Source organism: Emericellopsis cladophorae (assembly GCF_022114955.1).
Source record: "Emericellopsis cladophorae strain MUM 19.33 chromosome Unknown NODE_10_length_638493_cov_120_236322, whole genome shotgun sequence".
Lineage (NCBI taxonomy): Eukaryota > Fungi > Ascomycota > Sordariomycetes > Hypocreales > Bionectriaceae > Emericellopsis > Emericellopsis cladophorae.
Window position 1 is genome coordinate 225,848 of NW_026250935.1, and position 23,264 is coordinate 249,111.

The 23,264-nt window shown below is 56.0% G+C and overlaps 11 protein-coding genes across 11 annotated transcripts; 4 read left to right on the top strand and 7 right to left on the bottom strand.

The window, feature by feature from the left end:
- Positions 1 to 1,213: 1,213 nt before the first annotated feature.
- Positions 1,214 to 3,204, bottom strand: J7T54_002084 (uncharacterized protein; the record flags this gene model as incomplete). The annotated part of the gene is made up of 2 exons (XM_051504687.1): positions 1,214 to 2,577; positions 2,637 to 3,204. 2 exons carry the CDS (start codon positions 3,202 to 3,204, stop codon positions 1,214 to 1,216), a joined length of 1,932 nt encoding a protein of 643 aa, XP_051363781.1.
- Positions 3,205 to 3,958: 754 nt separating this feature from the next.
- On the top strand, positions 3,959 to 4,742 carry J7T54_002085 (dolichyldiphosphatase; the record flags this gene model as incomplete). The annotated part of the gene is made up of 2 exons (XM_051504688.1): positions 3,959 to 4,012; positions 4,077 to 4,742. The coding sequence occupies 2 exons, from the start codon at positions 3,959 to 3,961 to the stop codon at positions 4,740 to 4,742; spliced, it is 720 nt and encodes a 239-aa protein (XP_051363782.1).
- Positions 4,743 to 4,994: 252 nt separating this feature from the next.
- Positions 4,995 to 7,055, bottom strand: J7T54_002086 (uncharacterized protein; the record flags this gene model as incomplete). The annotated part of the gene is made up of 4 exons (XM_051504689.1): positions 4,995 to 6,074; positions 6,123 to 6,499; positions 6,555 to 6,706; positions 6,769 to 7,055. The coding sequence occupies 4 exons, from the start codon at positions 7,053 to 7,055 to the stop codon at positions 4,995 to 4,997; spliced, it is 1,896 nt and encodes a 631-aa protein (XP_051363783.1).
- Positions 7,056 to 8,279: 1,224 nt separating this feature from the next.
- On the top strand, positions 8,280 to 8,987 carry J7T54_002087 (Emopamil-binding protein-like protein; the record flags this gene model as incomplete). The annotated part of the gene is made up of 1 exon (XM_051504690.1): positions 8,280 to 8,987. The coding sequence occupies one exon, from the start codon at positions 8,280 to 8,282 to the stop codon at positions 8,985 to 8,987; it is 708 nt and encodes a 235-aa protein (XP_051363784.1).
- Positions 8,988 to 9,217: 230 nt separating this feature from the next.
- Positions 9,218 to 9,733, bottom strand: J7T54_002088 (glucose-repressible protein; the record flags this gene model as incomplete). The annotated part of the gene is made up of 3 exons (XM_051504691.1): positions 9,218 to 9,305; positions 9,363 to 9,483; positions 9,703 to 9,733. The coding sequence occupies 3 exons, from the start codon at positions 9,731 to 9,733 to the stop codon at positions 9,218 to 9,220; spliced, it is 240 nt and encodes a 79-aa protein (XP_051363785.1).
- Positions 9,734 to 11,327: 1,594 nt separating this feature from the next.
- Positions 11,328 to 12,380, top strand: J7T54_002089 (uncharacterized protein; the record flags this gene model as incomplete). The annotated part of the gene is made up of 2 exons (XM_051504692.1): positions 11,328 to 11,794; positions 11,942 to 12,380. 2 exons carry the CDS (start codon positions 11,328 to 11,330, stop codon positions 12,378 to 12,380), a joined length of 906 nt encoding a protein of 301 aa, XP_051363786.1.
- Positions 12,381 to 13,455: 1,075 nt separating this feature from the next.
- On the top strand, positions 13,456 to 14,373 carry J7T54_002090 (Eukaryotic translation initiation factor 4E type-like protein; the record flags this gene model as incomplete). The annotated part of the gene is made up of 3 exons (XM_051504693.1): positions 13,456 to 13,631; positions 13,703 to 14,004; positions 14,060 to 14,373. The coding sequence occupies 3 exons, from the start codon at positions 13,456 to 13,458 to the stop codon at positions 14,371 to 14,373; spliced, it is 792 nt and encodes a 263-aa protein (XP_051363787.1).
- A 319-nt stretch (positions 14,374 to 14,692) lies between these two features.
- Positions 14,693 to 15,388, bottom strand: J7T54_002091 (Caltractin-like protein; the record flags this gene model as incomplete). Its single annotated transcript, XM_051504694.1, has 3 exons — positions 14,693 to 15,071; positions 15,135 to 15,328; positions 15,386 to 15,388. 3 exons carry the CDS (start codon positions 15,386 to 15,388, stop codon positions 14,693 to 14,695), a joined length of 576 nt encoding a protein of 191 aa, XP_051363788.1.
- A 783-nt stretch (positions 15,389 to 16,171) lies between these two features.
- On the bottom strand, positions 16,172 to 17,493 carry J7T54_002092 (putative hydroxyacylglutathione hydrolase; the record flags this gene model as incomplete). The annotated part of the gene is made up of 9 exons (XM_051504695.1): positions 16,172 to 16,258; positions 16,312 to 16,338; positions 16,392 to 16,526; positions 16,575 to 16,666; positions 16,724 to 16,937; positions 16,989 to 17,022; positions 17,079 to 17,292; positions 17,341 to 17,380; positions 17,431 to 17,493. 9 exons carry the CDS (start codon positions 17,491 to 17,493, stop codon positions 16,172 to 16,174), a joined length of 906 nt encoding a protein of 301 aa, XP_051363789.1.
- A 350-nt stretch (positions 17,494 to 17,843) lies between these two features.
- J7T54_002093 (uncharacterized protein) lies at positions 17,844 to 18,750 on the bottom strand (the record flags this gene model as incomplete). The annotated part of the gene is made up of 2 exons (XM_051504696.1): positions 17,844 to 18,378; positions 18,437 to 18,750. The coding sequence occupies 2 exons, from the start codon at positions 18,748 to 18,750 to the stop codon at positions 17,844 to 17,846; spliced, it is 849 nt and encodes a 282-aa protein (XP_051363790.1).
- A 1,965-nt stretch (positions 18,751 to 20,715) lies between these two features.
- On the bottom strand, positions 20,716 to 21,696 carry J7T54_002094 (uncharacterized protein; the record flags this gene model as incomplete). The annotated part of the gene is made up of 1 exon (XM_051504698.1): positions 20,716 to 21,696. The coding sequence occupies one exon, from the start codon at positions 21,694 to 21,696 to the stop codon at positions 20,716 to 20,718; it is 981 nt and encodes a 326-aa protein (XP_051363791.1).
- Between the last annotated feature and the right edge of the window lie 1,568 nt (positions 21,697 to 23,264).

Consider the following 23,264-nt stretch of genomic DNA (forward strand, 5'->3'; position numbering starts at 1 on the left):
GGTTGCGTCCAGATGTCAAGAGGGAGCGGCACAATGGGGCTACTGCAGGGCGGACTCTCAAATCTACGCTGGAGGCAACTCTGAATTACCGGTGCACGTGAAGGAGATGAAGTGGTGTACCGTGTATGAGTTGCGGGCAGACGGACGCCTTCCTTTCCCGCTATCCTCTCCGATGCACAGACGCGCGCGCGGCTGTATGTAGTCAGCGGCGGACATTTGTTCAAAGGCGCGCGCCTGCTGTGTGTCCAGTACTCCATGTCCAGGCATTCCGTCCTCTGCACGGCTCTGTTCAGCGCTGCTATTTAGGCCCTAAATCCTGATTGCGGATAGCGCGCCCCGACCGACCCCAGATCTCGCATCGGCGGCGGACTATCCGTGAGCACCTACATGAGATTGTTATGCCATCCACCCTGGCGAAGACTTTCAGAAAGCCTGTGCCCTGCTTCAACCCCGTGATTGCGGCCGCGATTTGGTCGCTGCAACGTACCATGCCTCGCATCCTGGGCGTGAGGAAGACAGAGTGCGCTGATGTTTGCGCCTGCGCCTTCATCAGCGGTCCGTGTACCAAGCAGTCATGCGATGCGCCAAGTCGTCGAGGAGTCGGCCCAGAGCGCCGATCTCCAGGGTATTACTGCCCGACAAACCCCTGAACAGCGCGCACAACAGACCTGTCAACGCCGTCGCGTCGAGAGTGCGGATGCAGAGGACTTGAGTGCTGTGACCAGGACGGGGCGCGACATGCATAGCATGACAGGGAGGAACAATCGCGTCCGGCGGATGAACAGGGAGGGCTTTTTGTGCATCTTTTCCCGCAAGTACTCCGTACCCTTGACGCGAATCCGCCCAGTCTCGATTTGCATCGGTCGACGGACGTGAGTTTTGGCTTCCAATCTGTCAACGCTCCGTCTCTCACTCGGCGGTACTTGTCATTCATCCGGATGAATTCCTAAAGAGGATAAACTTACTCTGGAAATTCGTTCACCCGGATGCAAGAACGACTTGGTTGTTGCCATCATGCGCGTCACGGGGGTTTGTCACATTGCGGCCGAGGCCTGCGTCTGTATTCGCCGAGCTTCAAGTCTGGCGCATGGCACAAGAGGATGCCCGTCCAAATGGTTTATTCAAATCTAACTCTCATGTACAATTCCTATCAGGAGTCTGTGTAGCGCCGTTGATACAGCGGACGAACCACGACTGCCCGCCTCCCCTTTTGTCACCGGATGAAGAAGGCAGCGTCGTCTCCGAGTCCGTCCTCCGCAATCATGTCCTCCTCATCCAAGAGGGCCATCTCCACAAATTGGCGTATCCAAGCCTGCTGTGCTGCGTCCAGCCCGTCGTGCATCATGCCATGGTTACCGTTGTTGAGTACACGCATGGCAGGCTGAGGTCGAGCTCTGCCCCGACCGCGTTCTGCGCCTCCTCCGCGCCCTCCTCGTCCACGACCACCTCGACCTTGCGCAGCGCCTCGTCCTCGCCCTCGACCCGCCACCACGGGTGCCTGTGGCACAGCAGCCTGGTGTACTGGTGGCGGCGGCGGACGAGGCGGGTTGTTGGGATCGATGCCCAGACGTAGAACGAGAGGTGCTTCGCGGGCCACGGCCACGGGGCGACCATTCTCATGGAGGAGCTGCGGCCTCGCAGGCTGGTCTCCACGATCGATGTCCGGCATGCGGATGGGCTGAGGGGCCTCCTCCACAACAGCCTCGTCGTTATTCGCGGCCTCCTGCGGCAAGCGGTTGCCTCCAAGGAAGCCCAGGCCCACGTCGTCACCATCGCCGCCCTCGAGCTCCCACAGACGCATGTAGCACGAAGTGAACTTGCCGCCGGGCTGCTCGTTGTAGTGCTGGTACGGGTTCCCAGGGGACAGCCAGGCGGAGCACAGGTAGCAAAAGTGCGTCTCGCAGCGCGAGCAGATCATGTGGTTGCACCCGTGTGTCTTCTGCGCAGGCGCGCTGCACGTCGGGCAGGGACTGGTGTGCAGCTGGAGGTATTCGAGCGAGGCCTTATCCTCCTCGGTGAGTTCCCCGTCTGCGCGCCTCGGTGCGCAGACCACGAACTCCCCGTGCCACGTCTGCAGACAGCGGCTGCAAAAGGCCAGACCGCAATCCTCACAGATGGCCAGTCGCTCCGCGCGGTCGTACGTCTTGCTCATGGCTTGTTCATCGTCCTGATCCGACTCTGCGTCCGAGGCATCCTCATAGTCAAGACCTGTGGGCTTCTTGTGCTTCTTGGACCGCGCCGCGCCGTTGCACCACTGCCGCGGGCAGTAGACTGTGTTCTTGTCGGATTCGAGCTCTGTCTTGTACTTGAGCATGACGTAGCGCTTCACAGTGTCTTCCGTAAGGCCGATTTGGAGAAGCTCGCTAGGGCTGATGGATGTCTTGGGCTTCTTGGGCCGTTTGGCGTCCGTCGCTTGTTGTGCCGCGGAGCGCTCCTTGGCACAGCTGGGCATCAGACAGCGGACTGTGCCGATGCTGCCTTGCTGTATGGCATCATTGTAGAAGTCTTGTAGACACTGCAGGCAGAAGATGTGTCCGCAGTCCAGCATCTTGTGACACTTGGTGCCCTTTTTGGGATCTAGCAAGCAAACGTTAGATTATCATGATTCGGGCAAAAGGGCGCCTCGCGCGACTCACCTAGGCATATACCACAATCGAATGTTTCGCGGTCAAAGGCAGCTGCCTTGGACTTGATGTCGTAGTCCAGCACGGCCAGCTTGTACTGCGCATCGACCTCGAGGGTGCCCTGCTCGCTGATGGCGCCAAAGACGTCGTCCGCAGCCCTCTGGACGTGGTCAATGTACGTGTACGCGACCATGTCCCGACCCATGTCCTCCCATAGCCTCGGTCCGTCACTCGAGAGTGACGCCAGGGTCTCTTGCCGCAACCACTGCGGATCTGTGGAGATGTAGACCTCGGGGGGCTTGTCTGAGGGATAGCCGTCAGGCAGCGTGATGCGGAGACGCAGCGCGGGAAGATGCGACACCTGAAGGGAGTCGGCGTCTGCGACTGGGTTGATGACGCCCGTGTCTACATCGTTGCCCGTGGCAGCGGCCGGAAAGGTGACGGTGACAGGCGCGGCGGGCTGCACGGGCAGGTCGATTTCAAAGGTGAAGTGGTCCTTGGCATCAGGTCGTCTGATTTCCGGGTAGATGGCCTCGAGGGCCTCCAGCTCCGTTGTGCGCAGTTCCTCGTTCTCGTCCATCTTATCGTATGTATTGCTTGACTTCCCGTGCAGCTTCCACAGCCGGAAGAGCTTGTTTGCTCTTATACTAGGAAGCCTCTGTCGCGCGCGTCGGTGATGTGGCGAACCGAGACAAAGACCCTCGACCGCTCACGCACGTGGGGTTAGCAGAACACACGTCTGCGACTGAGCTGAAGATGGCACATGGAAGCGATCAATGTCCCCGGGCGTAGCTAGTGTGTGCAAGTGTCTGTGAGGGTCTTTCGTGGCCGTCTAGGAACAGGAAGGACCCTTTTTGATAGTTACAGTGGTGAGTGATGACTCTTGTCGGTGATGATCGAGAGGGAGGCCAGAGTCCAGACAATGAATGGACCAGGGAATAAATCAAGGGTCATACAAGGGTCGGTGGATTCTGATTGGTCGGCTCAGGATTCGAGGCCCTGGGGGACAGTGAGCGAGTCGCTAATAACAATGATGGGCAGGGGACAAAGGAGCGGTTGAACCCCCATTGTGCCACTGTAATCCATTCACTCATTCATTCACTGTGCCTCCATATCGTGTCGTGTCGTGGGTTTGTTGTTGATTCTCCCCCTCCAAATCTGCGTCATCACCGACCGACCTGCAGCCAGCCAGCTGGTTACTTCAAGGTCCTCACAACATTGAACGCTGCGCGCTGGCCCATGGACCCTCTCAACCACCTCAGGGCGCCCCTACACTGACAATCGACACTCACTGCCGCCTCCACATCGAGCATTCTCCGAGGCCTAGCGCTACTATGGCCTCCTACGACACTCCTCTGGCGTCCTTGTCCATCAGTCACGTCTACTATGTACGTTCGGATCCTCCTTCCCTCGTCTCCAAACAAAGAAAACCCTCTTCTGATCATCTTCCAGGACCCGAATGACCGCATATCCCTCGTCTGCGCATACCTCGCCCTCCTCCCCCAAGCCCTCTGTGTCGTCTACGCCACTTTAATCCTCACCACCCGCGAAGCCGAGATCCTCCTCACCTTTGCCGGCCAGCTCGCCTGCGAGGCCCTCAACTTTGCCCTCAAGCGGCTCATCAAGGAGGAGCGGCCGCCTCGCATCTCGGGCAAGGGCTACGGCATGCCGTCCTCGCACGCCCAGTTTGTGGCCTTTTGGAGCGTCAGCGTCACCCTGTTCCTGCTGGTCCGGCACAACCCACCCAAGGTCATGGGCAAGGTCGCGAGTAGCACGCATCGGCCGTGGAGCGTGGCGGAGCGGGGCTTGGTGTCGCTGGCGGGACTCATCATGGCGGCGCTCGTGGCGTGGAGTAGGGTCTATCTGGGCTATCACACGGGCCGCCAGGTTGTCGTGGGCTGCGGTGCCGGCGCTGGTTCCGCGGTCGTGTGGTTTGTGTTTGTTGGGTTGCTCAGGAGCGGTGGCTGGCTCAAGTGGGCTCTGGCGCATCCTCTGGCTAGGAGGGCCAGGGCGAGGGATCTGATCATGGAGGAAGATATGGTGCAGGCCGGATGGGAGAAGTGGGATGCTCGGCAGCAGGCGGAGCTCAAGGCTAGCGGCGAGAAGAAGGGCCGGTAGTGCTGGCTGTAGATGGCGGAGATACCCTGGATAGAGAGAGCGAGCTTGGTCAAGACAATGTCACCGTGGCCAGTCAATGAAACACATACACGTGTTTCTACCTTGCGACTTAAAAATGACTGTGGATATATATATAGACTTGGACCCTGACGAGGAAGAAAAGAAAACTGTCCGTGTGACTGTGGTGACGCCCAGCGGCGAACCCAAAACATAGGGGAAAAACCATGAAATGAAAGATTCGTTTCATCGTATTCAAATCCACTCCGCCCGATCATCATCGCTCCCCTTGGCGAGCTCCGGGCTTGCGCCAGGGGGCATATTCCTCTCCGAACCCACACCATGAAAGCCAACGCCCTTGGGACTCGCCAGCCTGGTTTTGGCCGGCTGTCTGGTCGGCGAATACACCGAAGGGGCTAGTTGGACCGGTGCGTCCACGTACACGGGCGTCTGCGCCGGCACCTCGGGGAGCTCCTTGTTCAGCGAGACGGTGGAGATGCTCTCCTGCTTGGCGTGGTGAGGGATCCGTGGCACTGCGATAGCAGCGGGAGCCGGCGTACCCGTCCTCTTCAGGGCCGCCACGGGCGGGACCAAGAGGGGAGACGTGGGCCTTTTGTTGTACTGCGCGTGTGTGTCTGCTTTCGACGGTCGTCGGCAATCGTTCACGTTTGATATGCGCAGGCCGATCTGCAGTGTGGCCGTAGAGCAGAGAGAAGATCCCCGATTGTGGGAGAATCCCGCTGGGGCATGGAAAAGGGGTGGGGGGACGAGGAGTTTGTCGTTTGGCAGCGCAGAGGTAGCCTGGGAGGACTCGCGCGTATATGTTGTCGAGGGAAGCAGAACGTCCTCCCGCGCGTAGTCTGCGGGCTCGTGCGCAGCAAGAGACATGGCAGAGGATGCGCGAAGGGAGTGCTGTGCGGAAGAGCCCCGACTCATAAGACCTTTGATGGGCATGGCGAAGAAGCGGCTGATGGTCGACTCGTGCCGTCCTCCATGTCCATACGATGTGGAAGCAAACGGCTGGTTCAATGTTGTGACCCTACTGCCTCCGCTCGAGTACGTCGAGGAAGATGTTTTGGGGCGGTCGTCGTGGTCAAAAGCATAGCCGAGCTTGTTCGAACCCAAGATATCGTCGCCCTTTTCGGGGAGGTCAGTGCGTTGAGCAAAAGGCTGCATGAGCCTGCGCCCTCCGCGGAGGAACAGATATAAACCGCCTGTCAGCAGGCCTGACAGGTTGGCGACAATGGACGAGACTGTTGAGAGCTCGGTCGGGTCGTTGTTCAGGGAGTTGGCATCGGCAAAGGTGATGCTGAAAAAGAAGGGCGTCAACAAAGCCTGTTCAGTGTTAGTGTTACCCGTGATCACTGCCGTTCCGGGGCTTACGTTGGAGATGGCGGCAATGATCATATAGTAGACCATGTGCGAAGCGGCCATTCTGTCCATGCTAGGCGTTTTGGCCGAGTAGCGCAGCCGCAGCAAGACGACGCATGCCGCGATGAGCAGGGTGCTAGCTATGGCGACAAAAAGGCCCAAGCAGACGGGCCGCCATGCTTGCGTGAACCAGAACAGAGAGGCGAAGCACAGCGCGGGAGGTTTGAAAGAAAGCGTCACGCCCCATAGCGCGAACAGCCCAGCTGCGATGATCACTATGCAGAGGGGGACGTTCCATGCCCGCTGAGACGGGAAGGGTTTTGGCAGCACTGATCGGATTGTGGTTTCGAGTCCCAAGATGAGCTGAGTGAAGGGGACGAGAAAGGTGGCTGCAAGTCGACAGTCAGCGAGCGGCTACCAGTGTACCGTTGAGATGGAGCGTACCAGGCATCATCGTCTGGGACAAGGCGACGCAGTTATCAAGCCTGAGCGCAGCGAGGCCTTGCGCCTGCGCCGTCGCAAAGATGATTCCCTGGGCGATGATGCTCAAACACAGGACGAATGGGTAGACCTGGGGAGCGCCAACGTGTCGCCACCTGGCGTCACTTCTTGTTGTCAGCAGCTGTTCTACATTGTACCAGAGCGCCATGCCCCATACCTGATCTTGAAGGCCTGATCCTTCCTCTTCGCGGCGAGGTAGCAGTCCCATACGATGCAGGCCAAGGTCACGGCCGCCGCCAAGACGTTGAAGCTCGCCAGCGTGATGATGGACGTCCGTATCGATTTGATGGACGAGAACTGCAGGTCCTCGATAATGCTGGTCGTATTGTCTGCCGCCGCGGCGGCCTCCTGGGCGGCTCGTGATACCAACGTGGAGGAGGAGGCGACACCCTCGGCCAGGACACTGGCCACGGCAGCCTGTCTCGCGGCCCATTGCGTGGCCATCCCAAGGGCAAGTCAGTCGTTGATAGAGTCGAGATGGTAGCAGCCCCTTTGCAGGCACCGGGCCCAGATAGTCAACAAGATTAAGCCGTCATAAAGATATTGCGAAGCCAGCTTCGGCGGAACAGAAAAGAAGTGATCACAGGAACAAATGCCAATGCTGTATGAAGAAGGATGGGAGAGGGAAACGTTAGGACCGGACACCATCGATGACTTGACCATCTGCGTCGAAACGATCTCTGGCCAAGACTGTCACACACAGGCACAGGGGGGCCACACGAACGATAGCGTGGAACTCCCTCATCATGGACATGATGAGAAAAGGTCCCTGACCGGGGAAGCCTCGCGCGGAAACGCCGTGGCCCCTTTGCCAAGGCCCAAGACAAGACGGCGCATCAGACTGGGGACACAGAGGGCTGAGGGTGAGATCACGGCTAGCGGAAGACCCGAAGCTTGTTGAAAATGTTAGATAAGATGTGATAGTTCGTACGCAACGGCGCACTCGTCTCGGGTTCCAGGGGTACGCATGTAGTATGCTGCATGCATGCAGTCTTATGGGCAGGGACTATTTTGTGGCCATCTGCCCTTAATAACCGAACGAGAGTTTTTCTCTCTTCTTACACTCTACGCGTTGACGGTAGAGTAGCGTGTCGCCTCATGCCCTCTGAGCATATCCACGACTGCTCAATGGTATCTCGTCTTGACCCAAAAAGCGGAGTCTCCCAACGTGAAGGCAAGCCGCAACCGTGCCTGGTGATGGTGGCTGGCTTGCTTGCATGGACGACCGTCATGGATGAGCCTCTGGCCGGCGAGTCGATGCATCCGCCGACGCCACCAAACGTGCAGGTGGCGGGCTCGTTCGCGATGCTGAAGCAGACTTGTTACGCGGATGAGTTTCAGGATCGTGGCTGGACGTTCGAGAAGCAGCGTCAGTGAGGAGATGCGGGACACTTTGGATTGGGCCTAGCGCATCTGAGCCCCGGCCGGACAGGCTGACGGAGCGGGAGCGGAGCGGGTCGTCATCTGCCTACCCTATAACTGTCCGGACGCGAAATGCACCAACGCCGATCCGTCGCGTCGGGATTCAGCTTCGGCTCGTGGAAATGAAACAATGAAGTAGCGCGTGCGAACTCTTCCTCTGTGCCCCTTTCCACGGAAACACATCCATCAACGCGAACGGTAGCTCAGCCCACGAGTCGCCAGTCCACCGAGTCCACGTCCGCAATCATGGCCGACCTACCCCCCGACCTGTTCGACCAGACGACAATCATCTCCCTCCTCTCGACACTAGCCATTGTGCTCGCCGCCTACCTCACCTCGTGCGCCGTGCTGCCGTCGAAAAGCTCGGGACTCGTGCGCTTCTTCTTCATCTGGCATCTCGCCGACGCCCTGTGCCACTTTATCCTCGAGGGCAGCTTCCTCTACCACTGCTTCTTCTCGCACGCGCCCGCCCTCGACGCTGCGGAGGACTGGTTCCCGACGCCCTTCAACTTTCTGGGATGGGGTGCCGAGCGGGTCTACGGCGCACAGGCCGGTGGTGACAATCCCTTTGCGCAGCTGTGGATGGTATACGCGCGCGCGGACAAGAGGTGGGCTGGCGTCGATCTCGGTGTCGTGAGCCTGGAGCTGCTCACCGTATTCTTTGATGGGCCCTTGGCCCTGTACATTTGCTACTGCCTCGCCAGGAAGGATCCCAGAGCCAGCATCTGGATGATCGTCCTGGCTACCTGCGAGTTGTACGGCGGCTTCATGACGTTCTGCCCGGAGTGGTTGATTGGCAGCCTCAACTTGGACACGAGCAACTTTATGTATATGTGGGTGTACTTGGTCTTCTTCAACACGCTTTGGGTATGGATCCCACTTTACATTATCTACTGGGCGGTGGGAGATATTTCTGGGGCGTTGAGTGCACGCCAGGCGAAGAAGGACGTATAGCGGGATAGAATCCCGGTAACAAATTAATATTTTTATCTGTCACATTCTATTGCTCACAACAGTAACAAGTCAACAAAGACCGTTCACACAGGAGGCACAAGCAAAGTTGTCAAAATTCGTTAATTACAAACAAATCGACTATTGAAGGGGTATTCCTCGGACCATATTGCTCCATCTGAATCGTCGTTGTTCAACATCAGAATCCTCAAATGTGCTGACGCACAAACATCTTAGATCTGCTGCTTGTGGGCCTCGGACTTGCTAGAGTGCTTCTGCTCCTCAGCCTTGTCACCAACAGCGTCCTTGGCGGCAGAGGCACTATGTTCGCGTTAGTGTCGAGATCATCACTGTCGAATGGGTTGATGGTGTACTCACCGGGTGCCGACGGGGGCGTTAGAGTCCTTGGCTACCTCCTTGTTCGCTTCCTTGGAGGTGCCGCGAAGACCTTGTTGGACAGTCTCGGAGGCGGAGTTGGCTGCCTGCTTTACACTTTCCACTGGAGAACTGTTAGAAACAGGTCAGTAATCAAGGAAAGGAATCATGAAGACGTACTTGTGATGTAGTTGTTTGGAAGAATTGAGTTTGTATTGGTGTTGTGTGATTGGTAGTTGGGTTGATGGGAGAAAGGGGAAGGCAGAAATGTACGGGAAGGAACCAGACTTTATACCTTGGGCCCGGCAAGAAACAGCATCCAGAAATCCATCTACGTACCTACGGGTGACGATTTGTTCTACACATTGTATCATGTGAATGTCGTGTGCTGAGTGTCGTCATCGAGCAGAGCAGCTTTCTCGATCTCAGAATCGTAGTACTAGTGAGGGAACCTACAGATGGGTAGCGGGGCTGCGATCGGCCTGGCACGCGTCGCAACGCGTTGCGAGAAGAGTACCAGACCCCTGCAGGGCCCAGCGGGGCTCTCTACTAGTTAATCATGGTTCACTTGAGGCTTGTTTTGCTCCGACTCTACGTAAGTACAGCACAGCATCGAATGGCAACAGCTCCATTCAGCATGCTTGTGCCTTGGCCTCCAGTCTGTGCCGCATAGCACTCCGGCATGTGATCATCAATATCGACCACGAGTTACAGTAGAGATGTACCTCTGTGACGTCAGAAAGGCTCGCCTCGGTTTGCCACGCTCCTTGGACATCTATGACAGCCGCAGTGGTACCAACGTGGGCATTCTCGATCATGAGCCATACGACATGCGCCACACCTGGCTTGTACCTTGGAATCCTGCTGCACAGGCTGACTTTGCGCTAGCAATCCAGTTTCAATGTGGGGTCGCCGCGGGAATACGTCGATCACCGCGGGGGCCATCGATGACGGAAGGAGGGGTATCAGCAGACGGTCCTGGTCTGCCAGCAAAAAGAGTACTAGTCTAGTTTTGATAACAGCATATCGTACATGTACAACACGATGCTGGTAGCTGGGCGAAAGCTTAACATATACTGCTAGTGAGACATGAGTAGACTAGTAGTAGCTGTCAGGCCCCTACACAGCCTTTTCTTCAAACTAATACCAGTGAAACCGAGAGCCAAGTCCTAACCCTACCTTACTCTGTTAGGCCATTTGCCCTGCTTGTATCGTGCGACCTGGAGCAACCGCAGAGCCGTGGCAACTGTGAGGACGATTCCGCCCGTAAACAGTGAATTTTCCATCGAGATGGTACGGACCATTGACTCCGGGTTGCGTCTTATCTTTTTCTGCCTCGGGTCAGCGTGACAACAACACCAGGGATATGTTTGTACCTTGTGTGACGTTGTTCTTTCGACTCCCCTCCACGGCTGTGGAAGGGATGACGTAGAAATTATCAGACCCTTGAGCCGAGTTTGAGCGTGCGTCTCGGCGACAATGATCCGTGGCATACATCAGAGCAGTGAGACTTACATGACTCAGCTGGACTGTTCATGTTGAAGCCGCGCAATCACGACTTGCTTGATAGCCTGGATACCCTACTGCTCTCAAGGCTGATGAATTGTCCGCGCAATGGCCAGAAGATCATTCTACAGAATAGGTACTGCTTGAGTAACGGAGACACCGCGATAATGACTGTCCAACGACTCCCAGAATTACATGTAGCCTGATGCTCACGACGACCTCCCATCCGCTCTTTTACAGGTAGTGTACGGATACGGACTTTGCTGCCCACCGATTCTGTAAACAGTTACAATCGCCAGACATGGAGCCTTAGGGCCAGGTGAACTTCACTTCACTTGGGTTCATGCCATCACCTTCACCTTCACCGTCCCAAACGCGCTTTCGTCGCCGGGACAACAGTTGGCTGGACCGATCTTGCTGCCTACTTAAGCAGTAACGCACGCTCCAAGTTCTCCGCTATACATGCGTATACTTCACACACAGCGAAGCTTTCACGGTCACTTATCCGCCTGGAGATCGGAGCCCCCTAGGTCAACGTCCGCCACCCTTCATCTCCCCAACGAGGTCCTGGCCGAGATCTTTGGCTACTTCGAGTGCACCCTGCCAGTGGAAAAATGGTGGACGAACGAAGCTGACGTGTCGCCCGTCGCAACCTTGAAGTCTCGCTGTCTGACTTGTCGCGAGTTTCGCAATTTGGCCCAGCCTCTCCTCCTTTGCAATGTCATCATCTGGGGTCGAGAAGCCGAGACAGAGCTGTTTGTCAGGTTGATGAAAGCTCTGCTGGAACGTCCCACTCTTGGACACCATGTTCGCACATTCTCCTTCGGCTGGTGCGACGAGCATGTGGCGCGAAACGCCGGCTTGAGCTGGCCAGATGTCTTCGACTGTATGAACCATGAGCTGGACCTTCCGCCTCGATTCAAGGCAAGGTAAAATCGCGTTGCCATGAGGCGAGTGGGTGGACCTGATGCTGCGGCGGCAGCTATGGCCTTTATGCCAAACTTGCAGTTGGTCGACACAATGATACTTTCAGACGACGATCTCCTGTCTTGGATGCTGAGTGGGCACCCTGATAGCATCTCATCCCTATCCGAGGGAGATAGTATGCAGGTCCAAGAAGCGCCGGATGGGACATGTGCGAAGAATCGATGTGCCAACTTTGGCCTACCACTGCTGAAGGAAATCCGCATCCAGCATCCGGGCAATAAAACGGCCACTGACATTTTGGACGTCGAAGGGGTTCTGCTCCATCCCGGCGTGGAGACTATCCGAACCGTTGGAATACACTGGAAAGGCGACAACGGTACGGGAAGCCGGTGCCGGCATGTCGAGTCGAACATTAGAACACTTGAACTACATCAGTGTATTGTTGACGACCAGGGGTTGGAGATTATGTTCCAGCAATGTCCGGCCTTGGAGAACCTGTCCATCCAACTGGGGGGCGCATATCCCACGTCTGATATTGCCGAAGATGAATGGGACTTTGACATGGGCAAGATTGCCAACCTACTCTAGAGGCATGGATCGTCTCTGAGGACGCTCAATCTCCACACGCGAGACTTCTTTGATGGTGTAGTCGGAGGAACTGGAGGTCAGGCCCTGCGAGCTCTGACGGGCCTGAGGCATCTCGCATTTGACAAGAACGACTTTATGAGAGACGCGCCACATGGTGCATCCACTGATACGGTACCCTTTCTCAAAGACATAGCCCCGCCCAACCTCGAGACGCTCTACTTCCATTACGACCACATAGTACACAGTCCCTGTTCGTGCACGACCGCAGCCGGGCACAGGGACGTCGAGCAGATCATCACGTGCGGGTAGTTTCCGAACTTGCGAGAGGTCAAACTCGAGCGACACCGGCGCGACAATGCACCCTTTGAGCATAGTATCAGAGGCTGGACATGCAAAGTGTTCTCGGAGGACTTGTGGCACAGACCTGTCCTGACAGGCTGCACGCGCAAAATCATAGCTCTTACTCGCGATAATCAGAGTCAAGATACCGCGGCAAGCGCTGGCAAGGGTGTTGGGTTTGTGCCAAATAGCCACGAGTTGGCTGGGTGAATACAAAGGGCTCCCCAATTCTGGTACGAAGTACCTTGGGTTGTGTTGTATCGTGACTGAAAGAATTGTTCGTATACTGAAGCTTCATTTCTGAGTTCTGCCAGTCGAGGGGATGATGTGCGTTATGAACGTCCATGCCCATAACAGGCCAGCTATCGTTCGAACAGCTACGTAGTAGTCAGTCGTATTCAGGGGTCTCAAGACCTGAAACTATCAATTGCTGGCTGCATCAGGAGGGGTGGGCCCCGTTCTATCATTCAACAGACGACCGACCAGCTGGCAGCTGGAGCTTCTGTCGGGATAGTCAATCACTCGACCGCTGTGTGGTTTAATTGCCTGGCCATTTATTATCTGCCAAGTTCAGTGGCTGGGCCCTGCTCATCTCGTCCTTCCGTTGCTCACCGGCTCAATCGTATCCCCACCACATGAGGACAGCTCTCGCTCGCTGCCCCTCCATTTACTTACACCTCGTGCACCACCTTGATTCCAACAAGCCTTTCGAAACCGTCGCCAGTCGCGATTCACCATGTCGTCAAGACCACAGCTCTCGGCCTTCACGCGCGGCCTCTCGGGCCTCTCCCAAAGCCAGAGTGCCGACGGCGCCAACTCGCCCGCTGAGCAGCGCGACGACGCGAAGCGCAACTTCCTCAAGACGATGCGGCCGCTCCCGACGCAGCACTACTGGAACGTCTACTTTGACCGGTGCGTCGCCTTGATTTGAATATGGACGTTCGTAGAGAGCGGGGAGAGAACAGCATGCTGATCGTACAAAGCCAGAACAAGGAAGCCGCCGCCGATGGCCAGGAGTACAACGCCGAGCTCGAGCAACTCGGCTCCCAGATCGAGTCCGTCCAGGACTTCTGGCGGTACAACAACAACACACCTGTCGACATGATCAAGATGCGCGAGAGCATCTACCTTTTCAAGTCTGGATTCCGACCGGTGTGGGAAGACCGCCGAAACCTCAACGGTGGAAGTTGGACCTTTCGCGTACCCAAGGCCAGCGGGCCCGATGTTTGGACGCGCGTCCAGCTGCTGGCCATTGGAGAGGTACTCGAGGCGGCATTGGACAAAGGTACGCCTTCTTTCCACACTTTCGAAAGCTCCAAAAATCGCTAACATGGATACAGATGACCAGCTGTGTGGCGTCGGCCTGTCAGTCCGCTTCAACTCCCACCTCATCTCCATCTGGCACCGCGATTCGTCCAAGAAGAACTCGATTGACGGCATCTTTGCCTGTGTGATGGAGCAGCTCCCGGAGGAGCTCACGCCCAAGGAGGACGGTTGTTTCTACAAGAAGCATGCGGACCACCCTGGGTTCAACCCCCCGCCCGAGCTCAGGGCCGTGCTGGATTCACAGCGCAGGGCGGCCGAGCAAAGGGCGGCCGGCGGTGATGATGCGGACGAGAATGTGCCGGAGGTCAAGGTGGACTCGACGCAATGATTTACGAAGATACAAGTGATGATGTTACTCTGCGGAGATATATGACTGCATTACAGGCGTTAGGGCACCCATTTTGGACGATTTCATCTTGGAAAATCAATCATGACTAGACACGAGCAGCTTCCTGTCAAGAAAGTGCATCGTCATCATGTGTGCCGACAACCTGGGTATTGACACTCGAGAAGCCGCAGAACGTGCTGATTGCATGCAACTCGTAATATTCATTATCATACTCCTCTGGTCCAGAACCCTAGTAACGCCATGCGCCTTTGTAAAATTCTCTCGCTATTCTTTATTAGGACCGACACCATGGCCCCCTTCACCGCCACACGCCAGCGCTCTTCATCACCCCGTCGAACTCTGTGACTCCCACGCCCCTCGAGACCCCGGCACCTCCGTTGGCCTCGAGGATCATGTCCTTCAACACCTGCTCGTCGACGTCTTCTTTCAGAACAGCCGCCACTCTTTTCAGGTGCGCCAGTGTGATGGGTCCCTCGCTCCCGTTCGTGAACAATCGAAACGCTTCGTCGACCTGCTGCTGGTGCGCGGCGTCATTGTCGGCCGACTCGCGGGCGTGAAACTTGAGCGCACAGATGGCGAAGAAGGGTTCGTAGGTTGCGTAGCCGTCTGAGTCGGGATCGAGGATCGAGTGGAAGTCTTTCAACTCGGCTTGGTCAGAGGGAGGAATGCCGAGGGCGCTGGGGAAGGGAATTCACGGTTAGCATCTTTCCCTCGTGACTGTAGGCCGAGGACTCTCGTACATGAGCGCCGACTTAACGTCTTCAATGGGCAGGACGCCGTTCTTCTCCCCGTCCATGGGCTCGGAAAAGAGACCAAAGGCTTCCTTGATCTCACCCTCTTCCTGGGCCGAGATGTTGTGCTCTTTGGCGAGTTTCGAGCGTGGGGCCGCCTTGGGCTGGGCGGAAGCGCCCGCGGCAGCTTTGCGCTGACGAGGCTGCCTCGTTGTGTCAGTGCTCCACTCGATACTGGCCACAGAGGTAGTTGAGCTTACCATTGACTCTGTGAAAATGTTGTTGAGTGTATTCGACCAGACTCGAGCACGCGGCTCCGGTCCCGCGACAATGACGGTTACAGTGTCGCGTGCGGCGCATGATGTGAACGGCACTGTACGCCGCGAGTGATTGGAGCCGCCCCACCAGTCCAGGTCAGTCACTACTTGTTGCAGTAAAATTTCGCGGCGGTTTGCGTTCTTGCTTCCTCCTACTCCTCCTCCTCCTCATCCCACGACGACCAAACGTGCCACGACCTTGACGCAGCGCAGGTGATCAATTATCACACACGTGTAGTACGCTGTCTGTCGCGTGCGCACATTGGCCCTGGAGTGGACAGCCAATTCGTCCGAGCCTAAGAAAGGACAACGTGCAACCCAATCAGTCGCTTCTACAAATGCTAGAGCTTGCCGCCTTCTTTTCCCCAGAGCGAGCAAGTGTGGACAATGAAGCAAGATCAATACCAGGCCAGATGAGACATCCAAGGACATCTTGGTGCGGTCTGGCTTCCGTGACTCGCCTGCGGTGTCTGTCCATGACAGACACCATCGCGGTTCACGGAGACATGTTTAAGTTTACATAATTTGATTGTGATTACTGCATGAGGCGATACCTGCCCTGGTGCAGTGCAACGACCCTGTCACGTAGCGACTCGTCGCCAGGTGCAATTCCACGACAATAATGTGACATCGTATATGTTTGGCTATTAGATCTTGGACTCTGCAGGCCTGCGAGGATCAGTCCTGCCTGCTCATCTGGGACAACCATGGGAAAGAAGATTACTGTTCTCACTTGAAGTTGTTCTTCATCTCCCTCAGCTTGGCCATCACCTTCACCGGCTCCTTCTCGCCAGTGGCCTGCTGGATGACAGGGTCCTGTGACGGACGGGTCAGTACACAGTCGGGGGGCTAGAGCAAATGTATCCTACCTCGAGTCTCATAAAGACGTTGTGGAGCTGTTCGATCGTTAGATCTACGCTATGATGGAGTAGTACAGGGCAAGATTTACCTTCTCGTCCTTGATGGTGAATTTGCCGGTGGTTACCTGATTCTCCTCGGCAAACTTCTCAACCTTCTTCACAGGCTCGCTTTGCAGAACCGAGACGGCAAACTTAATGTTGGCCTTTGTGTACTCGTGACCAGGCTAGACAGGTCAGCATACGGACAGGGGCCATGAGGCGTAAAGACTGACGTAAACAATGGTGTCATCTGGCAGAGAGGCGAGTCGCTCATTGAGAGCTTTGTGCATCTCCTCAGCGTTGCCCTCAAAGAACCGGCCGCAGCCTATGATGACGATTAGTCGGTGCTCGCACGTCCCCACCAGCTAGACCAGACACATACCGCCAATGAAGAGCGTGTCGCCCGTGAACACGGCCTTCTCGTCCCCGTCCCTCATGTACCAGCAGATGCTGTCCTGGGTGTGGCACGGCGTGTGCACCGCCTCAACATCGATGTTGCCAATCTTGAAGGTGGACTGGTGACTCGGCGTCTCGGAAACGCCTTCGCAGTCCTTGCCTCCAATGATAGAGAGCTTTGGCGTCTTGAGCTCCTCAAGCTTTATGTGTGTGTTAGCCTCGAATTCGATGCGCCACCTGCGGTGTCTTACCAGCTTCTTGTTGCCGCCGGAATGATCCCAGTGGCTACGGCCGTTAACTCTCGCTCAAACTTCAAGCTGCAGTCGGGTATTTGTTCTCACTGATGAGTATTCACAATGGCTTTGAGGTTGATCTTGCCGCCCTCGATGGCATCCTGGAGCACCGGCGCGACCCTATAGTCCAGCGTCAGCATCATCCCGTTGGCGTGAACCGAAGGGTCGTCATACTCTGGCGGGTTTGCAGGGTCAATGATGACAGCATCCTTGCTCTTGTCGTCGACAACCAGATATGCGTAGTTGTTGCTGCTCCCCACCCCTGTTCACGTTGAGCCCCGGGTCCAGACAATGAGGTGTAACGACTTACACATAGGAATGCTCTGGATATGCATGGCACGAGTATTGGGCTGCCTTTGGTTAGCGGGTACGTTGTCATGATGCTGTCCACGAGACGAACCAATCGCGTGTAGGTCTTCACAGAGGTGTTGAGTAGTGTTCGGACTGGTGAGAAGCGATTCATTGCTTGCAGGATACTTTAAGCTTTCAAACACCAGGTGGATTGGTCATGATGATGTTTCTGCGTCTAACGCGGATAAGCGGAGATGCAGGTGCACGTGACATCCCAGATCATCAACTCCGTGAACATTACATCATAAGGTCCAGCGAGTTTACCAGGTACCTAGCTTTCAATCATTGTCAGTCGTTTCGTTTCAAGGATCGAAGAGGTGGCGGGCCTGTATACCCATCAAATGTTGGCTCTGCGTGGTGTATCTGGCTTGAATCGCATCACTTCGACAACAAAGGACTTCTCACATGGCATCATTGGGGTATCAGTGGGGTATCATTCGTAACTCTCAACATGTACAACAATCAGATCGTCCCTATGGGCTTCGGTTTCCATGTGCCTTGATACATGGACCACGCGTGCCTCGCATCGTCAGGCTCGGCAGCGTTGCCAGCTTCCACTGCATCGCGCTGTGCTGTGGAAGAACTGGAGCCCACGACAGGTGTTTTCTCCCTGGCGAGATCTTCCTCCAGCTTCAAGCATTTCAGGTATGCTTGGTTTCCCACGGCTTTCTTCTTGACACTTGCCAGCGCCACGAGCACGCGCTCCCGCGACCACTTGGGCAACAGGACCTCGAGACTCTTTCCGGTCTTCAGACAGTCTGTAACAGCGGCCTCGCAGGTCAGCTCTTCGCCGAGATGCTGCCAGTAGTACTCGTAGATCCAGACCAGTGCCTTGCCCGCGGCGTTTCTCAGCTTCGCCAGCGAGGGCAGCTGCTCGTGCGTGCTCTGATGCCGAAGCTCGACAAACGTAGCAGGGAGATCGATCGTCTTGGCCAGGCTGTACATACTTTGCTTCCGCAGCTTGTCCTGCTGTCCGTCCAGCAATCCCGTCACAAAGCTAGCGTCGGATGAGCACCAAACCCGTTACAAACCTTTTCCCTGGTGGGCGTGCTTACCGGCTGAAGGCAGCCGCGTACGCTGCGCGCGCCGCATACGCTGCCGAAGTGACCTTTCGACCGTCCGCCTCCCTCATCACCGTCTCTTCATCCCCTAGTTCCGCCGCCGCGAGCAGGGCCGTGGACTCCACCATGTGCGGGCAATTCCCGCGTTGCATCCACATGCTCACCCTGGCGACGGCATCGTGTCTGTCCCTTCGCCTCTGCTCTGCGTGTACAGACGACGAAGCCGCCTCTGGGCTGCCGTAAAACTGCCGCCGCACGAGGAGAAGCTCGTCCCGGCTTCGCCAGGGTGTGAAGATGTACTGCACCATGATCGATCGTCCCTCGTCAAGTCTGTCCGTGGCTGGCGATGATGTCGGAGGGGGGGCGTGTGGGTGAGGTGGAATAGCAGTCGCGCCTCGCCGGCGAGTGATATCGCGATCCTTGGCGGGATGGAATGGATCTGCGCGCAGCAAACGGGAAAGAGATTTTCAGCGAGCTGTTTTTTCGATGGCTGGTGTCGAGAAGGGTCTAGGATGCCTCCGCTGCGTGGAGGACTGGACCCTGAAAAATTTTTGGCGACGGTACTTCGTTTGCTGGAGATGATGAGATACAAGTCCACTTTGAAATGGGCCGAAGCTAGCTGATCTCATGTTGGTGGAGCGAACTTTGTTGGAAGACGGACGTCATTCAGTATTTAGCACCTTGGTCTGTGAAGAATGAGTGAGTTATTGCTGCTTGTGAGCCTCGCGGCGAGTGAGGAGAGCTAGACATCGTAGCATCAAGCCAAGCTCATGTGGCCTTGACCTTGAGCCTCAACTGCCCGTAGTCACTGGTAGACTGTCTATAATGGCGAATGCGCCATTGTACAATTAGTACGGTCTATACGTCTCCCTGGTATAAGAGGTCATCAATTATTGCTCGATTGATGACTGACTGCATTGATGTCACCGCTCGAGTGTCGTACATGCACTACATATGGACAAGTAGCAAGGGCTGAACAAAAGAAAATCACTCAAAGCAAGTTCTACAAGCGAGCATCGTCTCGGCTTTTTGTCAACTGGGGCAATGCGTGCGCCACCTCCAACCTCCGTGTCAGCAGCGGTGGCTGGTGCTCCATTCGCAGCCACAGCACTAATTACCTACTCAGAGAACGGAGGGCAAGTGGACGGACGCGCTGAACTTTGGTCTCCAGTCATCAGTGATGAAGAAATGGAATGGAGCGTCTTTAACATCTGGGGCGTGCGTTTATCGAGCGTCGGGCGCACAGACCGCCCAGTTCAGCAACTTCAGCCCCGAGCCTGCGGGGACAATGAAGGGGTAAAGTAAAAAGAGCAAAAGAAAGGCGCTATCCGTAGACTAGCAAACTTGAACTCGGCCAAGAAGCAGGGAGGGGGGCGAAATAGACTCGTGCCTGCTTGTACACGTACGTACTCACTCTATCCGTATCTCGGCCAAATATTGCTTGTAGTTGAATCTGGCCAGCACACATGCACTCGGTGTCGTTTCTTGACAGTTCCAAGTTGGAGCCGCGGGCTCGTCCAAACCCTGCTCCTCCTTCACGACCGTCGACGAAAGACCAGCCAATCCAAGTGGAGCAAATCCAAGGTCGCTTGCTCCCTTTGGTTCATGTTGTTGGAGGGCTTGCAGGGTGTGGAACTGTGGATGCCCCCCCCTCCACCGGAGAGCACATGTCTGACAGGGGTTCCACAGCGACCGCCATCTTCATCTTGGTTTTGACCGCGCCCCGGCTCGAGCCCCGCCTGCTCAGTGCGCCGTCAAAATCAATCACCTCAGAGGCTCAGACAACGGGAGAAAGGGACGAGGCGTTCGAGGTGGGTTCGACGCCCGACATGGTCCGGGACATTTTGTCACACACCCCCAAACCCACGGGGCCACCGCGTCGTACTTGTAAAGTTGCTTGTCAGGGCCCAGGAAGCCAAGCATCAACAAGTGCCAAAGGATGGAGTCCGGAAATGGCTCACGCGGCGGAGAGGGTTCATCGATGGAGGAGACAATTCTTCAAATTTCTTCTCAGTTTGAACCGGCCAGTGCAGTCCCCGCTGCGGCCAATTCTAGACTGTCTGATATCTATTCTAAAAACAGATGCTCCTGACCCGAAATGCGCTGAACGCTATCCTTTCCGTGGCACTCCGTGTGGATGTTGCCTGTTCATGCCCGCTAATCTAATGTCAAAACGCTCGCTCTATGTGGATCAACAAACTCCAATGAAACCAAAGAAATCATAAGAGAGGCTCGTGCAGAGTACAGTAGTGGAACCATCGAGGACCGCCCCGTCACTCATCATCTCCATTCTCTTCTTCATCAGATTGGGGGGGCTCCCAGGCTTCCTCCAGAGTAAGACCCTTTCCTGTCGCCTCCGACGGCCGGTAGACAGATCCCAGTAGTGAAGAGACGGTGGAGCGATAGTTATCCAACTGCGGGTCTTGGTCATACTTGGTTGCTGTGTCGTAGAGACCCATCCCAACCAAGATTTCGCCCTCATCCTCATCATTGCCATCAATCATGGAAGACTCTTCGTTGACAGCCGGTTGCGGTGCCCTGGTATTGACAAAGGCTTCAGGCGTGGGCGGGTTGGTTGTCTGGCTCATGTTGTGAACGGCCATGTCGTTGCTCCAGTCTTCAGGAGTTCCCGACCCCCGAGCATATGTCAGGGCGGGTGGCCCATCTGTATTCATCTGGTGAGATGAGTCTGGGTAGTATGGTGTGGTGTGTTGTTGCCACGCTTCGGGGCTGACGTATTGAGGAACACTGGCTTGGGGGTAGCCCAATGGCAGAGGTGAACATGCCGACGACGGTGACGCGTTTGTGGAAAAGGCGGCCATGTTTGGTGAGAATCGCTGCTGCTGTTGCTGTTGTGGGGGGTAGTAGGCGGGTCCAGTGGTATAAAGACTTGGTGTTGAGATGGGATAGCAACTTGATGTTTCTTGATATAGCTGAGGCGTGTAAAAGCAAGCGTTCGGGTGCCAGCTGAGAGGGCGTGATGGCCTGGTGGTACGGTCCGTCCTCGCCTGTGGGCACTGTTGTTGGAAGGCCATATCGTTGCCGTACGCTCTCCTGCGAACAGGACTGGTGCTCGCACTGGCGGGCTTGGACACTCTCATATTCAACCCGTTGCTTGGGGTGGCATAGCCTTTTCGTAACCTCCTCGAGGCCTCCGCGATGGCCATCTGAGTATTCCAGTCGTCCAGGAAGATGTTATTGGAGTCCATCATGGGAAGATACCCCGGCGAGTATCCAGCATTGAGGGCGTTCATGGTTGTAGGCGTGCGAAATGAGACGGGAGGATCGTCGGTCAAGGAGGACGTTTCTGCTCAGTCGAGTTTGATTGTGGTGTTGTGGGAGGAGGAAAGAATCCAAGGAAAAGTGAATTTGGCATGTCGAGTGGAAAAACATGCAAAGCCAAAGAAAGTCTGTATCCGTGGGTTGGTTATGTATCGTGAAATCAAGAACATGACGGTCGACACTAACAAGAGCCACACTCCAGGGAGGAAGAACATGTGCCACATTTGGCAAGGCTTGGGACGCTAACACCGGCTCGCTAAGACGGTACATTTCCTGCCTCCCTGGAAACACCTGGAGCGAGGTACTCATCCGCGTACGTGGGTAGGCTCATGTTGAGACCGGGTCAGCGATTGATTGATGAGCCGGCGAATAATCGACAGGGGCCAGCGAAGAGGTGCAAGCGCATTGGCCCCCCTTTACTCCGAAGAGCACAAAGTATCCCTACTTGGGGTGGCTCCTACAGTAGCGGGACTGGCAAGCATCTGATCCTAGCAAAATCCGATGGTCCTGTGGAAGTCCACTTGAAAGTCTGCGTCATTTGGAGCCGGGAGGTAGGAGTGGAACCGTAGACGGCGTCGCGGCGATGGGCAGACTCCACAGTCGTAAGGGAAGGCCCGGCCTGTCGTAGCACCACCGGTACGTTGCTGTTGTATCGACTCCAGTCAATGTGAGTTTCCAAGGCGCAACAAGACACCTGCCTGCCCAGCTAGCGCCTCCAATGCGCCAAGCTGCCTAGTTGACACCACTGGCGCGTCAGCCTCCAGCTGGTCTTACTGCGTTGGCATGCAACAGTCGCCCAGAAAGAGGTGAGCCCGTGCCGTTGAAAGCCTAGGCAGATCTCTTCCAAAGTCGGACAAAGGCCAGCCTGCTATTCATTTCACTACGATCCCTGTGGTGAGCTGCCAAGCCTGGCGCGAGATCTCCGGGACAGACTGAAAGACACTGCTCCAGAGTTCACCAGGGTGATGACTCGAGACAATGGCCTGTAGGCTGTACCGGCGAGCGAGCGTTCTGCTGCTTGACGTACCTGCACATAGGACGGAGTACGCACGTTCGTAAGAGCATTCAACTTGCAAAATACCACGTAGGTTGAGCAATTGCTAGTACTTTCGACTAGCGCAGGGCTACCCGCAGGTCTCCATGCATCCGTATCGCCGTCGCCGGCTCCCCATGTCTAGCGGTGTTTTCGCCTAAATGCTTTCGCGGCAAGCCACCGCACCACACCCAACCATGGTCACCTGGTGGCGGCGGCCTTGTCTGTGATGGATGCTTGCTGCGCAATGTGATCTGTAGTACTGATACCGACACAGGAAGTTGTGCCTGTACGGGTTTCAGCTCGCTTGGACGACTGGCTTGCGCATCTTCTCGACGCAAGACTAATAATAAGACCGTGAGCCAGATAGACTGCTTGGGGGCAAGCTAATTAATTAGCGGCTGCCTTGTTTAGGAAAGTCAGCGAATCTCACCAAGCCTTCATTGATTCCCTGCAGGGCATCGGTTCCCTTCCACAGCGCTCGGGTATCAACAGCTGGCGCTTGCC